Genomic DNA, 19,182 nt, shown 5'->3' on the forward strand with positions numbered 1-19,182 from the left:
GATTTGTGGATACTGGAGCACATGACCACCTCTCTGGTATCCATCCACTTTACAAAGAGCAGGTCATCTTTACGAATCCATCGCATGGCCCCCCTATCAGCCCTCTTAGGCATGTCGTTTCCTTTTGTTTTGGGAAAACCCACTCTGTTGGGACGAATGGCGCCACAAGACCATACATTCAGTTTCCTCAGGTCTGTAAACAGGGTAGGGCTTGTGTAAAAGTTGTCCACAAACAGTTTGTAGCCTGTCCCCAGCAGTGGAAAATCCAATAATTCCATAACGGAATCATAACTAAGTCCCTTACCGGTGGCCGAGACGGATTTCCCCTCGTAAACAAAACAATTCCAAGTGTAGGCACACACAGAATCGGCCAAAACAAACAGTTTGTAAGCACATTTTGTTGGCTTGTTTCGCATATGTTGTTTGAGGTTAATGATATCCTTTGAGGCTACCATCCTCTCATCTATGGACAGGTTCTGGGCGGGGTGAAAATGGGTCTTGCAGGCCTCAACAATGCTGGAGTAAAGAGGTTTGATTTTGCAGAGCCTGTCAAAGCTCGCTGTGCCCCTCTTCTTCTCATTGTCGTCGTCAGCTTGTGGGTCACTGATATGAAGCGCCCGCCAGATAGTTTAGAAACCTGGTACAAGACATGACAGAGGTGGGGAAAGGCAGTTGGTGGAGTCTTGAGCTTCTCCAGTAGTCCTTCACGTTTTTCAACTTCACAAGCCCCATGTAAATGACCAGTGAGATGTAACAGTAGAGGTCTTGGATGGAAATGGGCTTCCATGCCTCTTTCTTCCCTGCTTGCTTCTTAGCCCCATACTTGTTGGTGTTAGACACCAGCGAATCAAGAACTGACAAGGAGAAAAACATCTGGAAAAGATGAAGGGGGCTGTACTTTCCAGTCATGTCCAGCTGAGGTCCTGGCTGCCTTTTAGGTCGAAATGTTGGTGGAAGTGGCTCCACATCATCCTCTAGCACAGTGTGCCAACGGTCCTCTCCCTCTGTGGTAGTTGCAGCTGGTGCACTGGCCCTCATCCGCTTCTGGGCTGGCCTTTTCACACCTGTAGATGGCCGGGCGGTGGTGGGTGTGGAGCCAGAGACAGCAGCAGGGGTCAGACTGGAGGAACCAGTTCCTACGTTTGAATGAGTGGGGGATGGAGGACTTGAAAGTGGTCTCTTTGGAGTTGGCTCCCAGAGGTCATCTGAGTCAGAGTCTCTCCAACTATTGAGGATTTAAAAAAAATTCAGTTAGATTTCAAGTTTACTATTACTTATTTTATCTAACCTTTATTTTAGTAGGAGCTCTGAATTAATACTTTTACGGATGAGCCCTGCATCAATACATCAAATACACAACACATATCTATAAACATATATATCATATAGAAGATGGGGAACACAATCAATATAACAAAATATGTGGACCAATAGGCAATAAGACACTCAAAAACCACAGAATGTCATAGCCAACAGAAGATACACATAGGCTATGCTAATACATTGTATGCCTCAGGTCTATATATATATATATATACATATACACACACACACAGTGGGGAAAAAAGTATTTAGTCAGCCACCAATTGTGCAAGTTCTCCCACTTAAAAAGATGAGAGAGGCCTGTAATTTTCATCATAGGTACACGTCAACTATGACAGACAAAATGAGAAAAAATAATCCAGAAAATCACATTGTAGGATTTTTAATGAATTTATTTGCAAATTATGCTGGAAAATAAGTATTTGGTCACCTACAAACAAGCAAGATTTCTGGCTCTCACAGACCTGTAACTTATTCTTTAAGAGGATCCTCTGTCCTCCACTCGTTACCTGTATTAATGGCACCTGTTTGAACTTGTTATCAGTATAAAAGACACCTGTCCACAACCTCAAACAGTCACACTCCAAACTCCACTATGGCCAAGACCAAAGAGCTGTCAAAGGACACCAGAAACAAAATTGTAGACCTGCACCAGGCTGGGAAGACTGAATCTGCAATAGGTAAGCAGCTTGGTTTGAAGAAATCAACTGTGGGAGCAATTATTAGGAAATGGAAGACATAAAAGACCACTGATAATCTCCCTCGATCTGGGGCTCCACGCAAGATCTCACCCCGTGGGGTCAAAATGATCACAAAAACGGTGAGCAAAAATCCCAGAACCACACGAACCCCCACTGTATTTTTTTGCATTTTCTGAAACAAGGGATTTTTTTCATTTCACTTCACCAATTTGGACTATTTTCCATTACATGAAATCCAAACAAAAATCTATTTAAATTACAGGTTGTAATGCAACAAAATAGAAAAAATGCCAAGGGGGAAGAATACTTTTGCAAGGCATCCAACCCTACTCCATTTGTTGCCACTATCATGTATCCTACCTGGCTGAAGCTTTGATCCAGTGGAAGAAGTATTGAGGGACAGGGAGGTTAAAGGTCACTGCAGGGATACAGCTGTTACTCTACACTATCCCTAGATAATCCAGTAATGAGAGAACATGTATAGAATATTTAGGGCCTTATCAAAACTGTAAAATGTTTAACCTAATTACATATTTTTTTTTTTTAATGTTTTCTTCGTGTAGTTTTTCAAGGTTTCTGAGTTGTCCCTGTTTTTCGCTCTCAAAATCACACTGTTAATAGAAAAACAACACAATTCTGAGTCCACAACAATACTTAAACCACATCTGGAGACCACTTTTGACATTTTCATTTTTGGGTGTAGATACCCTTTAATTCAAGTGGCACCAGCAAGAGCCTTGCTTGGTTAGTGGTGTCTCTGTAGCACACGTGATTGCAGAGTTTGCTGAACAAATCACAACTGGATTGATGCAAATAATCATGATGTCATTCTGCCAGGTAAGCACAGACTACTTTGTAGTTAACAAGGTTTTTGGGAAACCCTTTCCATCAATCAGAGGATGGTTGTCATTAGCATCATCGCTAACGGCTACACATAGTGGTAGATAAACGCTCACACTCAGACAGGGGTAAATACAAATCCCTTAGGCAGATTTAACGTCGACTTGATGTAGATTGTACCACCCAAAAGGGCACTTTAGAGACTGGAAGGGCAAAGGGGCATGCGGTCTACACAGGTAGAGCCCTGTCTGTCCACGTTGCCTTTGGCAAAGGGGCATGCGGTCTACACAGGTAGAGCCCTGTCTGTCCACGTTGCCTTTGGCAAAGGGGCATGCGGTCTACACAGGTAGAGCCCTGTCTGTCCACGTTGCCTTTGGCAAAGGGGCATGCGGTCTACACAGGTAGAGCCCTGTCTGTCCACGTTGCCTTTGGCAAAGGGGCATGCGGTCTACACAGGTAGAGCCCTGTCTGTCCACGTTGCCTTTGGCAAAGGGGCATGCGGTCTACACAGGTAGAGCCCTGTCTGTCCACGTTGCCTTTGGCAAAGGGGCATGCGGTCTACACAGGTAGAGCCCTGTCTGTCCACGTTGCCTTTGGCAAAGGGGCATGCGGTCTACACAGGTAGAGCCCTGTCTGTCCACGTTGCCTTTGGCAAAGGGGCATGCGGTCTACACAGGTAGAGCCCTGTCTGTCCACGTTGCCTTTGGCAAAGGGGCATGCGGTCTACACAGGTAGAGCCCTGTCTGTCCACGTTGCCTTTGGCAAAGGGGCATGCGGTCTACACAGGTAGAGCCCTGTCTGTCCACGTTGCCTTTGGCAAAGGGGCATGCGGTCTACACAGGTAGAGCCCTGTCTGTCCACGTTGCCTTTGGCAAAGGGGCATGCGGTCTACACAGGTAGAGCCCTGTCTGTCCACGTTGCCTTTGGCAAAGGGGCATGCGGTCTACACAGGTAGAGCCCTGTCTGTCCACGTTGCCTTTGGCAAAGGGGGCACTGCTTCATGTGGCGGCTCAGTTAAAAGGGTGAGAAACGTTTTATTGTTTTTGGGCAGGATTATGTGAGGTGTTATACAAAAAAATGTGCAATGCATCTTGGTCGATTTAGCTCGGAATATGCCACCATCTGCAATCTGTCACCTAATCCTGCCTAATGGGCAGGTCAGCCCTGGAGGAAAGTGTTGTCTGTAAGAAGAGAGAACATACATTTTACATTTTAGTCATTTAGCAGACGTTCTTATCCAGAGCGACTTACAGTTAGTGATTGCATACATTTTCATACTGGCCCCCCGTGGGAAACGAACCCACAACCCTAGCGTTGCAAGCACCATGCTCTACCAACTGAGCTACAGGGGTGTACCTTTCAGAGGATATTCCTCCTATTCGTCTCTCAGCCTATGCATAGCATCTGATTGTTTTTAAATGACTTCTTATGACATTGTTTGCCAGAATAAACGATGAAATAAAGATTTTTCCAATCTGTGTTACCTACTCCACTCAGCAGATGGCGATGTGAGTCTTTCAGGTGATGCTTCTTACGTGACGTATAATCTAGTGGACGGGAGTCTTCTTCAACAGCGACAAAATACTACTGATTTAACCACATCGGTAGCTTGCTAGCGAACATAAAACCTTTAGACCAATGTTGTGTATATTAATGTCAGTGATTTTAAACATAATTCTGTTTACGTATTTACTAGTTAACAAAACTTAATTTGCTTGTTAATTGAAGTTGGCTAATTTGTTAAATTGATAACGTTACTGCACTAGGCTAATCGCTAATGCTAACTAACTAGCTAGCTAACATCCACGACCATGAGCTCACTAAGCTATACGGAGAAAGAAGTTCTGGGGCTGAACATCATCGTAAAAGAAGAAGAAGAAGAGGAGGATATTACATTTAAAGGAGAGGAAGAATATTTTGGAGTAAAAGAGGAAGAGGAGGCTATTACAATAAAAGAGAAGGAGGAAGACGTTCTGGGAGTGAAAGAGGAAGAGGAGGAGAATGAAGGTCCTGTTAACACCAGTGATTATTGTCTGAAAAGCATTTGCACAAACTATGCAGTTGTTGAGCTAGGCTAATGTGTGGTTTTAAAGGGGCATTCTACTTTAGTTCTACACTTTAATATGTTCTTCAGTACTGTATAAGTTGTTTAAGGGGCAATCCACCATTGGTTCATGCATTTTTGGGACTTTTAAATGTATGGATTTAATGAATTCTCCATGTGGTCTATATTAAAGTGCACCTCATCTAATATAACAGGCTTTTAAAATGCAATATTGGTGCATAATTTCTACTTAAAATATCAAAGGGACGCAAAAGGCACCCATTTAGTGGAACGACCCTTTTACATTTGCATCACAAACAATATTTTATAAAATCATGATGAACGTGGCCATTTTAGGCCCTGCTTAGATATATTAATGCCTCTTTTAAGACCCTGTGATTGTAATAGATGGTCATAAGTTTACCATCTGTTTGATGTTCTCGTTCACACAGGAGAGAGACATGACTATCATGGATCCTCTGGGGAGCCTCAACAACATCCTGATACTGACGAGGCAGAGAAGAGTCTCTCCAGATCAGAACACCAGATGGTACAGCTTGGTCTGGTCTAGCATACAGCTTGCTCTATCGGGGTCTGCGTTTCTGTAAAGCACTTTATGACAACAGTGACATCAGCATCCATAATGATATGTGTCTGTGTCCCCTCTATATGGTTACCAGGACAATGCTAGCCCTTCCGCCCTCCCAGAGTCCCCGTGTCGTACCTCTCCCAGTAGCACCTTACTGCTGGGTCTGAAGAGGTTGTCTGTGCGGCTGGTGGACTGCAGGAAAACAACGGGGCTGAGTGGAACTGTGAGAGGAGGAGAAGAGAAGAAAGGAGCAGATCTGACTCATCAAAGTAAGTGCTGTAGTTTAGTTTAAACAAATAAAATAGATCTGCCTACTGGTATCTGTTACCAGGACAACCAGCAGAGTTCTGTTAGTTGACATGAAGATAGACTGGTATATTTCCACCCCAGTAGACAGTTCTGTTAGTTGACATGAAGATAGACTGGTGGATATGGATGTTATGAATATCATAACACTGAAAAATGATTCTGCCAATGAAAAGAGAGAAACCAATAGACTATATAAAACCTTGATGAAAGTTAGCTTTAGAGAGAAAGTTTCAAGATGATCCAATGTAAGGTGCATGTTTTACAAATACTTTTCCTAAAAACATTATGGATGTTACATTGCCTGTCCCAGTCAACCCCCTATCTTTACAATACTCTAGAACAAATCAAAATGTAATTTGTCACATGTGCCGAATACAACAGGTGTAGACTTTACAGTGAAATGCTTACTTACAAGCCCTTAACCAACAATGCAGTTTTAAGAAAGAAGAAATAAATATAGCAAAGAATTAAGGAGCAACAATAAAATAACAGTAGCGAGGCAATATACAGGGGGTTCCTGTACAGAGTCAATGTGCGGGGGCACCGGTTAGTCGAGGTAATTGAGGTAATATGTACATGTAGGTAGAGGTAAAGTGACTATGTATGGATAATAAACAGAGTAGCAGCAGCGTAAAAATGGGGGTGGGGTGGGAACAATGCAAATAGTCCGGGAAGCCATTTGATTAACTGTTCAAGAGTCTTATGGCTTGGGGGTAGAAGCGGTTAAGAAGCCTTTTTGACCTAGACTTTGGGGGGGATAAACAGGAATTACTAATGGTGCCTAGACCATTTAGGGATACTGTCCTACAGCTAGCCCATTCCCACGTCCTAGGAGGACACCTGGAACGGGACAAAACGATCCACAGAATCATGCAGAGGTTCATTTGGCCCCGTGTCACCCGAGATGTGGCCAGGTATTGTAGGACGTGTGGTCAATGTCAGCGTACGGCCCCACGGCCACACCTGCGTAATGCTTTGATTCCTCTTCCCATTATAGAGACCCCCTTCGAACGCGTAGCTATGGACCTTGTGGGAACCCTCCTGAAAGCCGCCAGAGGGCACGAGTACATCCTGGTTGTTGTAGATTACGCTACCAAGTTCCCGGAGGCCATACCCCTTCGCAACATTTCGTCAAAGGGAATCGGCAAGGAATTGTTCATGCTATTTTCCCGGGTGGGCCTTCCGAAGACGATACTGACCGACCATGTTGAGAAGAGTTGTGTCCAAAGACAGGAAAAACTGCGATATGCTTCTGCCCCACTTAATGTTCGCCCTGCGAGAAGTACCACAGGCGTCCACAGGGTTTTCCCCATTCTAATTACTGTACGGCATACCATGTCAAGGCATCCTCGACTTAGCCAAGGAGACCTGGGAGGCCCAACCCTGCCCGTTCCGGTTGATGATAGAACATGTTACCCTGATGCGGGACCGACTGTCGGCAATCTGGCCCATAGTAAAGGAGCATATGGAGAAGACGCAACAGACTCAAGTCCGAGCCTACGATGATAAGTCGGCGACACCCAGGGAGTTCGCCGTTGGAGAGAAAGGGATGGTACTCGTGCCCACAGCCGAACACCGCTTGCTGGAGCAGTGGAGGGGGCCCTACGAGGTAACGGAGAGGGTCTCACCGGTCAATTACCGCATCAAGCAACCCGACAGGAGGAAGAAGGACCAACTCTATCATGTCAACCTGCTGAAGAAGTACCATGAAAGAGAGGAGGGTGTGGCTTTGATGGCAGTGGAGGACGAGAGGGAAAAAGGAGGCCCCTGTACAGGCTGGAGACAGCTAGCCCTCTACAGGTACGCCGTGGCCGAAATCTCCTGCCGGAGCAGTCGAGACAGCTATCCCTCGACTGGCCATACCGGATTCCCGAGGTCCGCCGAGCCACCGCTAAGAACGATGTAAGTGAGATGTTGAGGATGATGGTGATGTCATCTGCGAGTGGTCCAGCCCCATAGTCCTTGTAACCCGACGGTAGTATGAGGCTCTGCAACGACTTTAGGGGACGTTGGCAAGTGCCGGTGGCTCTGGAGGACTGCCCAAAGATACCTCAATAGAGAACATTGTTCTATGTAAAAAAAAACAGACTTGTTTATTCCACCTTTCTGCTTTAGAGCAACCGACAGAATACTTGGTCCGCTCACTCATCTAATGATGAAACATTATGGAGTCTTAAAGGATGACTGTAGCATCTAAAGATGAAACATTATGGAGTCTTAAAACTGTAGCATCTAATGATGAAACATTATGGAGTCTTAAAGGAGGACTGTAGCATCTAAAGATGAAACATTATGGAGTCTTAAAACTGTAGCATCTAATGATGAAACATTATGGAGTCTTAAAGGAGGACTGTAGCATCTAATGATGAAACATTATGGAGTCTTAAAGGAGGACTGTAGCATCTAAAGATGAAACATAGAGTCTTAAAGGAGGACTGTAGCATCTAATGATGAAACATTATGGAGTCTTAAAGGAGGACTGTAGCATCTAATGATGAAACATTATGGAGTCTTAAAGGAGGACTGTAGCATCTAATGATGAAACATTATGGAGTCTTAAAGGAGGACTGTAGCATCTAAAGATGAAACATTATGGAGTCTTAAAGGATGACTGTAGCATCTAATGATGAAACATTATGGAGTCTTAATGGATGACTGTAGCATCTAAAGATGAAACATTATGGAGTCTTAAAACTGTAGCATCTAATGATGAAACATTATGGAGTCTTAAAGGAGGACTGTAGCATCTAAAGATGAAACATTATGGAGTCTTAAAACTGTAGCATCTAATGATGAAACATTATGGAGTCTTAAAGGAGGACTGTAGCATCTAATGATGAAACATTATGGAGTCTTAAAGGAGGACTGTAGCATCTAAAGATGAAACATAGAGTCTTAAAGGAGGACTGTAGCATCTAATGATGAAACATTATGGAGTCTTAAAGGAGGACTGTAGCATCTAATGATGAAACATTATGGAGTCTTAAAGGAGGACTGTAGCATCTAAAGATGAAACATTATGGAGTCTTAAAGGATGACTGTAGCATCTAATGATGAAACATTATGGAGTCTTAAAGGATGACTGTAGCATCTAAAGATGAAACATTATGGAGTCTTAAAACTGTAGCATCTAATGATGAAACATGGAGTCTTAAAGGAGGACTGTAGCATCTAATGATGAAACATTATGGAGTCTTAAAGGAGGACTGTAGCATCTAAAGATGAAACATGGAGTCTTAAAGGAGGACTGTAGCATCTAATGATGAAACATTATGGAGTCTTAAAGGAGGACTGTAGCATCTAATGATGAAACATGATGGAGTCTTAAAGGAGGACTGGGATTAAAAGGGAAAGGAAAGGGGATATCTAGTCAGTCACAGCTGAATGCATTCACCCAAAATGTGTCTTCCTCATTGAACCCAACCCCTCTGAAACAGAGAGGTGCGGGGGCTGCCTTAATCGACGTTCCACGTCATCAGCTTCCGGGGAGTTGTTGTTGGGGGATAACTGCTTTGCTCAAGTGCAGAACGGCAGGTTCGAACCAGCAGCCTTTCGGTTACTCACTGTAGTGCTGTACTGAAACGGCTGCAAAAAAATGTGTCACGTTCCTCATGACGTTGCTGAATGCGGGCCTCGCTCTGCTGCTTTGCCAGTTAATTTGTTATTTTATTAAAGCTATGTCCTTTGGCTTTCACCTGGAATTGTTTATTTATGTCTGAGAACTTTTTTCAATCAATAAAACATATACAAATATGATGATATCATAGTGAATTCATGACATCTGAATGAACAAACCTTTTCATACTTTATAATATAGCTATATATAGTGCCTTCGGAAAGTATTCAGACCCCTTGACCTTTTACATATTTTGTTACATTACAGCCTGATTCTAAAATGTATTTAAAATAATTTGTCCCTCATCAATCTACACACAATACCCCTTAATGACAAAACGAAAACAGGTTTTTATAAATTTTTTGCAAATGTATTAAAAATAAAAAAACATACCTAATTTAAATAAGTATTCAGATGCTTTGCTATGAGACTCGAAATTGAGCTGAGATGCATCATGTTTCTATTGATCATCCTTGAGATGTTTCTACCACTTACAGTGCATGTCAGAGCAAAAACAAAGCCATGAGGTCGAATGAATGGTCCTTAGAGCCCTGAGACAGGTTTCTGTCACGGCACAGATCTGGGGAAGTGTACCAAAACATTTCTGCAGCAGTGAAGGTCCCCAACAACACAGTGGCCAACATCCTTCTTAAAAGGAAGACCTTTGGAACCACCAAGACTCTTTCTAGAGCTGGCCGCCCGGCCAAACTGAACAATTGGGGGTGAAGGGCCTTGGTCAGGGAGGTGAACAAAAACCCGATGGTCACTCTGACAGAGAACCTTCCAGAAGGACAACCATCTCTGTAGCACTCCATCAATCAGGCCTTTATGGTAGAGTGGCCAGACGGAAACCACTCCTCAGTAAAAAGCACATGACAGCCCGTTTGGAGTTTGCCAAAAGGCACCTAAAGGATTCTCAGACCATGAGAAACAAGATTCTCTGGTCTGATGAAACCAAGATTGAACTCTTTGCCTGAATGCCAAGCGTCACGTCAAATCTAATTTAATTTGTCACATACATGTGTTTAGCAGATGTTATTGCGGGTGTAGTGAAATGCTTGTGCTTCTAGCTCCGACAGTGCAGGAATATCTAACAAGTAATATCTAACAATTTCACAACATACAGTGGGGAAAAAAAGTATTTAGTCAGCCACCAATTGTGCAAGTTCTCCCACTTAAAAAGATGAGAGAGGCCTGTAATTTTCATCATAGGTACATGTCAACTATGACAGACAAAATGAGAAAAAAAAATCCAGAAAATCACATTGTAGGATTTTTAATGAATTTATTTGCAAATTATGGTGGAAAATAAGTATTTGGTCAATAACTAAAGTTTCTCAATACTTTGTTATATACCCTTTGTTGGCAATGACACAGGTCAAACGTTTTCTGTAAGTCTTCACAAGGTTTTCACACACTGTTGCTGGTATTTTGGCCCATTCCTCAATGCAGATCTCCTCTAGAGCAGTGCTGTTTTGCGGCTGTCGCTGGGCAACACGGACTTTCAACTCCCTCCAAAGATTTTCTATGGGGTTGAGATCTGGAGACTGGCTAGGCCACTCCAGGACCTTGAAATGCTTCTTACGAAGCCACTCCTTCGTTGCCCGGGCGGTGTGTTTGGGATCATTGTCATGCTGAAAGACCCAGCCACGTTTCATCTTCAATGCCCTTGCTGATGGAAGGAGGTTTTCACTCAAAATCTCACAATACATGGCCCCATTCATTCTTTCCTTTACACGGATCAGTCGTCCTGGTCCCTTTGCAGAAAAACAGCCCCAAAGCATGATGTTTCCACCCCCATGCTTCACAGTAGGTATGGTGTTCTTTGGATGCAACTCAGCATTCTTTGTCCTCCAAACACGACGAGTTGAGTTTTTACCAAAAAGTTATATTTTGGTTTCATCTGACCATATGACATTCTCCCAATCCTCTTCTGGATCATCCAAATGCACTCTAGCAAACTTCAGACGGACCTGGACATGTACTGGCTTAAGCAGGTGGACACGTCTGGCACTGCAGGATTTGAGTCCCTGGCGGCGTAGTGTGTTACTGATGGTAGGCTTTGTTACTTTGGTCCCAGCTCTCTGCAGGTCATTCACTAGGTTCCCCCGTGTGGTTCTGGGATGTTTGCTCACCGTTCTTGTGATCATTTTGACCCCACGGGGTGAGATCTTGCGTGGCGCCCCAGATTGAGGGAGATTATCAGTGGTCTTGTATGTCTTCCATTTCCTAATAATTGCTCCCACAGTTGATTTCTTCAAACCAAGCTGCTTACCTATTGCAGATTCAGTCTTCCCAGCCTGGTGCAGGTCTACAATTTTGTTTCTGGTGTCCTTTGACAGCTCTTTGGTCTTGGCCATAGTGGAGTTTGGAGTGTGACTATTTGAGGTTGTGGACAGGTGTCTTTTATACTGATAACAAGTTCAAACAGGTGCCATTAATACAGGTAACGAGTGGAGGACAGAGGAGCCTCTTAAAGAAGAAGTTACAGGTCTGTGAGAGCCAGAAATCTTGCTTGTTTGTAGGTGACCAAATACTTATTTTCCACCATAATTTGCAAATAAATTCATTAAAATTCCTACAATGTGATTTTCTTGATTTCTTTTTCTCAATTTGTCTGTCATAGTTGACGTGTACCTATGATGAAAATTACAGGCCTCTCTCATCTTTTTAAGTGGGAGAACTTGCACAATTGGTGGCTGACTAAATACTTTTTTTCCCCACTGTATACCCAATACAAACAAAACTAGTAAGGAATGGAATTTAAAATATATACATACAGTTGAAGTCAGAAGTTTACATACACCTTAGCCAAATACTTTTAAACTCTGTTTTTCACAATTCCTGACATTTAATCCTAGTAAAAATTCCCTGTCTTAGGTCAGTTAGGATCACCACTTAATTTTAAGAATGTGAAATGTCAATAATAGTAGAGAGTGATTTATTTAAGCTTTTATTTCTTTCATCACATTTCCAGTCAGTCAGAAGTTTACATACACTCAATTAGTATTTGGTAGCATTGTTTAACTTGGGTCAAACGTTTCGGGTAGCCTTCCACAAGCTTCCCACAATAAGTTGGGTGAATTTTGGCCTCTTCCTCCTGACAGAGCTGGTGTAACTGAGTCAGGTTTGTAGGCCTCCTTGCTCGCACATGCTTTTTCAGTTCTGCCCACACATTTTCTATAGGATTGAGGTCAGGGCTTTGTGATGGCCACTCCAATACCTTGACTTTGTTGTCCTTAAGCCATTTTGCCACAACTTTGGAAGTATGCTTGGGGTCATTGTCCATATGGAAGACCCATTTGCGACCAAGATTTAACTTCCTGACTGATGCCTTGAGATGTTGCTTCAATATATCCACATCATTTTCCTTCCTCATGATGCCATCTATTTTGTGAAGTGCACCAGTCCCTGCTGCTGCAAAGCACCCTCACAGCATGATGCTGCCACCCCCGTGCTTTACGTTTGGGATGGTGTTCTTCGGCTTGCAAGCTAACCCCTTTTTCCTCCAAACATAACGATGGTCATTATGGCCAAACAGTTCTATTTTTGTTTAATCAGACCAGAGGACATTTCTCCAAAAGGTACGACCTTTGTCCCCATGTGCAATTGCAAACCGTAGTCTGGCTTTTTTATGGCGGTTTTGGAGCAGTGGCTTCTTCCTTGCTGAGCGGCTTTTCAGGTTATGTCGATATAGGACTCGTTTTACTGTGGATATAGATACTTTTATACCTGTTGTTCTGGGATTGATTTGCACTTTTCGCACCAAAGTACGTTCATCTCTAGAAGACAGAACGCGTCTCCTTCCTGAGCGGTATGACGGCTGCGTGGTCCCATGGTGTTTATACTTGTGTACAATTGTTTGTACAGATTAACGTGGTACCTTCAGGCGTTAGGAAATTGCTCCCAAGGATGAACCAGACTTGTGGAGGTCTACAATTCTTTTTCTGAGGTCTTGGCTGATTTCTTTAGATTTTCCCATGATGCCAAGCAAAGAGGCATTGAAATACATCCACAGGTACACCTCCAATTGACTCAAATGATGTCAATTAGCCTATCAGAAGCTTCTAAAGCCATGACATCATTTTCTGGAATTTTCCAAGCTGTTTAAAGGCAGTCAATTTAGTGAATGTAAACGTCTGACCCACTGGAATTGTGAAACAGTGAATTATAAGTGAAATAATCTGTCTGTAAGCAATTGTTGGAAAATGACTTGTGTCATGCACAAAGTAGATGTCCTAACCGACTTGCCAAAACTATAGCTTGTTAACAAGAAATGTGTGGAGTGGTTGAAAAACAAGTTTTAATGACTCCAACCTAAGTGTATGTAAACTTCCGACTTCAACTGTATATGGACAAGCAATGACAGAGTGGCATGGACTAAGATACAGTAGAATATTATAGTATAGATAGATATAGAATACAGTATGAGATGAGATGTGCACGATATGTTAACATTATTAAAGTGACTAGTGTTCTATTTCTTAAAATGCCTGGAGGAAACCTGTCATCATCCCTACAGTGGTGAAGCATGGTGGTGGCAGCATCAAGCTGTGGGGATGTATTTCAGCGGCAGGGACTTGGAGGCTAGTCATGATCGAGGGAAAGATTAACTGAGAAAAGTACAGAGAGATCCTTGATGAAAACCTGCTCCAGAGCGCTCGGCACATTTTACATTTACATTTTAGTCATTTAGCAGACACTCTTATCCAGAGCGACTTACACCTCACTGGGGCAAAGGTTCACCTTCCAACAGGACAACGACCAAAAGTACATAGCCAAGATAATGCAGGAGTGGCTTCAGGACAAGTCTCTGAATGTCCTTGAGTGGCCCAGCCAGAGCCCGGACTTGAACCCGATTGATCATCTCTGGTAGACTTGAAAATAGCTGTGCAGCGACGCTCCCCATCCAACCTGATAGAGCTTGAGAGGATCTCCAGAGAAGAATGGGAGAAACTCCCCAAATACAGGTGTGCCAAGCTTGTAGCTTCATACCCAAGAAGACTCTAGGCTGTAATCGCTGCTAAAGGTGCTTCAACAAAGTACTGAGTAAATGGTCTCAATATTTACGTAAATGTGACATTTCAGGTTTTCTTTTTGAATAAATGTGCAAAAATTCATACAAACCTGTTTTTGCTTTGACATTATGGGTTATTGTGTATAGATTGATGAGGGGGAAATACAGTGGGGGGAAAAAAGTATTTAGTTAGCCACCAATTGTGCAAGTTCTCCCACTTAAAAAGATGAGAGAGGCCTGTAATTTTCATCATAGGTACACGTCAACTATGACAGACAAAATGAGAAAAAAAATTACAGAAAATCACATTGTAGGATTTTTAATGAATTTATTTGCAAATTATGGTGTCTCTCATCTTTTTAAGTGGGAGAACTTGCACAATTGGTAGCTGACTAAATACTTTTTTTCCCCACTGTACATATATCTTTTTTTTAAGTCAAGGTGTCTGAATACTTTCCGAATGCACTGTATGTACAGTACCAATCAAAAGTTTGGACACACCTACTCATTCAAGGGTTCTATTTTCTACATTGTAGAATAATAATGAAGACATCAAAACTATGAAATAACACATGGAATCATGTAGGAACCTACAAAGTGTTAAACAAGTCAAAATATATTTTTAATGAGTTTCTTCAAAGTAGTCACCCTTTGCCTTGATGACAGCTTTGCACACTCTTGGCATTCTCTCAAACAGTTTAATGCGGTAGTCACCTGGAATGCTTTTCCAACAGTCTTGAAGGAGTTCCCACATATGCTGAGCACTTGTTGGCTGTTTTTCCTTCACTCTGCGGTCCAACTCATCCCAAACCATCTCAATTGGGTTGAGGTCGGGTGATTGTGGAGGCCAGATCATCTGATGCACCACTCCATCACTCTTCTTGGTAAAATAGCCCTTACACAGCCTGGAGGTGTGTTGGGTCATTGTCCTATTGAAAACAAATGATAGTCCCATTAAACCCAAACCAGATGGGATGGCGTATCGCTGCAGAATGCTGTGGTAGCCATGCTGGTTAAGTGTGCCTGTAATTCTAAATAAATCACAGACAGTGTCACCAGCAAAGCACCCCCACACCATAACACCTCCTCCTTGGTTTACGGTGGGAAATACACATGATCATCCGTTCACCCACACCACAATAGAAGTAGAATAATAGTGAAGACATCAACACATATGGAATCATGTAGTAACCAAAAAAGTGTTAAACAAATCAAAATGTTATATTTTAGATTCTTCAAAGTCACCACCTCACAAAGACACAGCGGTTGGAACCAAACATCTCCAATTTGGACTCCAGACCAAAGGACACATTTCCACTGGTCTAATGTCCATTGCTCATGTTTCTTTGCCCAAGCAAGTCTCTTCTTCTTATTGGTGTCCTTTAGTAGTGGTTTCTTTGCAGCAATTCGACCATGAAGGCCTGATTCACACAGTCCCCTCTGAGCAGTTGATGTTGATATGTTTCTGTTACTTGAACTCTGTGAAGCATTTATTTGGGCTGCAATTTCTGAGGCTGGTAACTCTATTGAACTTATCCTCTGCACCAGAGGTAACTCTGGGTCATGGTCTTCCATTCCTGTGGTGGTCCTCATGAGAGCCAGTTTCATCATATCACTTTATGGTTTTTGTGACTGCACTTGAAGAAACTTTCGAAGTTCTTGAAATGTTCCGTATTGACAGACCTTCATGTCTTAAAGTAAATGATGGACTGTCATTTCTCTTTGCTTATTTGAGCCGTTCTTGCCATAATATGGACTTGGTCTTTTACCAAATAGGGTTATCTTCTGTATACCCCGCCTACCTTGTCACAACACAACGGATTGGCTCAAACGTATTAAGGAAATAAATTCCACAAATTAACTTTTAAGTAGACACACCTGTTAATTGAAATGCATTCCAGGTTAATACCTCATGAAGCTGGTCATGGGAGAATGCCAAGAGTGTGCAAAGCTGTCATCAAAGCAAAGGGTGGCTATTTGAAGAATCTCAAATATAAAATATACTTTGATTTGTTTAACACTTTTTTGTTTACTACATGATTCCATATGTGTTATTTCATAGTTTTGATGTCTTCACTATTATTCTACAATGTAGAAAATAGTACAAAATAAAGAAAAACCCTTGAATGAGTCTGCGTTCTAAAACTTTTGACCGGCAGTGTATATTTATTGAACAAATATATAAACGCTACAATTTCAACGATATACAGTTCATATAAGCCAGGGCTGCCCAACCCCCTTCCTGGAGACCTACTGTCCTGTAAGTACTGAGTAAAGGGACTCAATATTTACGTTGTGTGACAAAACTGCATATTTTAGAGTGGCCTTTCATTGTCCCCAGAACAAGGTGCACCTGTGTAATGATCATGCTGTTTAATCAGCTTCTTGATATGCCTTATCTTGGCAAAGGAGACATGTTCACTAACACGGATGTAAACAAATTAGTGCACAAAATTGTGTCGGACTCTTTTCGACAACGGGGAGATGTTACAGATGTGCTTTGTGTTTTGAAATCACACCAAAATTGTTTTAATTGATGAAACCTGTCCTCAGGTTATTGAGGGGTCTGATTTGGATGACATTTGTGGAGGTTTCATTCAGGTCTCTCTTTAAATAAACACTGTCTTTGGCAGGAGAAAAACCAAAGTCGGATCAACCAGAGACGTCCAAACCAGCAAGACGACACCTCTGCTCCCAGATTGGAAAGAGTTTTACCAAGTTAGGAAGCCTGAAAAGACATAAGAGGACACACACACACAGTAGAGAAGCCACACCATTGTGCCCATTGTGGAAAGAGTTTTAACCACTTAGGAAACATGAAAGCTCATGAGCAAATACACACAGGGGAGAAGCCTTTCCATTGCTCCCACTGTGGAAAGAGTTTTAAACGGTTAGGACACCTGAAAGCTCATGAGCGAATCCACACAGGGGAGAAGCCTTACCACTGCTCCCTGTGCGGAAAGAGTTTTATCCATTTAGGAAACATGAAAGCTCATCTGAGAATCCACACAGGAGAGTATAATTAATTTATTCTCCTAGTGTGTAAATTGATATTTCACATCGACTTAAAGTTAATCAGAGGACATACACAGTGCTCCCATTGTCTTATATTGTTGACTGAGATTGTGTTTACTTGTTTATACCATATGAAATGTAATTATACAAAGTATACTTAAACATTTATTTGTATGTTTTTATTAGAAAACATGAATTGAACATGGAGTCCATTTGTTTAAATTGTCATTTTTTAAACTCTGTGTGTGTTTATCTGGGTGTGTCATTCCTCCAGCACTACAGATAATCAAATTATATTTGGATGTTATGCATTTGCTCCATTGTTTACATTTGCATTGTTGGCACACTGATGATTTAATTAAATGAAAATGTTAACGGACTCTGTAATGGAACATTTTAATTGTATGTGTCCACATAACTGAGCATGTGACTAACCTTGTGAAACTATCCTATTATAATGTCCTATTCTTGGGAGTATCATCCTGTGTAGCAAACCAGCTTGCCCCCGAGTCCTTGTATAAATAAAGTCCTGTCCAGGAACAGGAAACTTTAAAGATACGCCCACGGATTGCTGTTTCATCATTGTCTCAATGAAGAGTTCCTCGTTTGACTTTCCTGGGGGCATTTACAAGTCTGCCACTTGTTGAATAAACGTTGTTTCCACGTCATTTCAACAACAAAATTCCATGTGATGATGTTAGAGCAGGGGTGTCAAACGTATGGCCCGCGGGCCGGATCAGGCCCGCAAACGGGTTTAATCCGGCCCGCGAGATGATTTTGAAGAAGAAGAAAAAAAAAAAAAAAAACTTTTTTTTTAAGTATAAAAATGCGCTGCAATTTTTCAATAAAATAAACTGCTGTTCCAATTGCGTCCACTGGATGGCGCAATAGCAATTGTGTTAAGCAAGCAAACTGTTTATACCGGGGCAGAGCAAGTAGGTCAAGCACGTGCAGCCAATGAGCTACTTTGTTTTGCCCCACGATATTTATTACGGCTTCTACTTTTAACATTATGTGCTTTGGCACCCTCATTGCCCCAATATGTCTCTGTCAAAAAAGAGAAAAGTGGACGCAGAGTGCAGAGTGTTCCAAGAAAAATGGTCATCCTATTTAATCACGGAATTGAATGGGAAAGCTGTATGTTTGGTGTGTTCAGAGCATGTTGCAGTGCTGAAAGAATATAACCTTCGTCGCCACTATGTGAGTCTTCATGCCGACAAATATGACAACTTTCAAGGACAGCGGAGATGAGAGAAGGTGAATGAACTGTTGGCGGGTCTGAAGAAACAGCAGTCTGTGTTTACTCACAGCCGAGACATCAGTGACGCTGCAGTGAAAGCTAGCTACCTCATTGCTAATGAAATCGCAGTGGCTTCAAAACCATTTAGTGAGGGTGAATTTGTAAAAACATGCATGATGAAGGCAGCGGAGATTGTGTGCCCTGAAAAGAGGCAGGCTTTTGCAAATATCAGCCTGACAAGAAACACAGTTGCAGACAGGATTTCCGATCTTTCAGTGGATTTGGACAGCCAGTTGAAGCAAAAAGTAAAGTCATTTATTGCGTTTTCGGTTGCAATTGATGAAAGCACGGACATTACAGATGTTGCACAACTGGCCATTTTTTCATCCGCGGAGTTGATGACACATTGACCGTCACCGAGGAGTTCGTGGAGTTGGTGCCGATGACAGATACAACGACAGCAGCTGATATTTTTACCGCACTCGTCG

General features: G+C 42.3%; 1 protein-coding gene across 1 annotated transcript; it reads left to right on the forward strand.

The window, feature by feature from the left end:
• Positions 1-4,436: 4,436 nt before the first annotated feature.
• Positions 4,437-18,005, forward strand: LOC311120473 (uncharacterized protein). Its single transcript, XM_084195057.1, has 4 exons — positions 4,437-4,871; positions 5,361-5,458; positions 5,589-5,766; positions 17,073-18,005. Exons 1-4 carry the CDS (start codon positions 4,676-4,678, stop codon positions 17,240-17,242), a joined length of 642 nt encoding a protein of 213 aa, XP_084051183.1. The 5' UTR covers positions 4,437-4,675; the 3' UTR covers positions 17,243-18,005.
• The last annotated feature ends 1,177 nt before the right edge of the window (positions 18,006-19,182 follow it).

Source organism: Coregonus lavaretus (assembly GCF_964263955.1).
Source record: "Coregonus lavaretus genome assembly, contig: HAP1_SCAFFOLD_47, whole genome shotgun sequence".
NCBI classification, from domain to species: Eukaryota; Metazoa; Chordata; class Actinopteri; order Salmoniformes; family Salmonidae; genus Coregonus; species Coregonus lavaretus.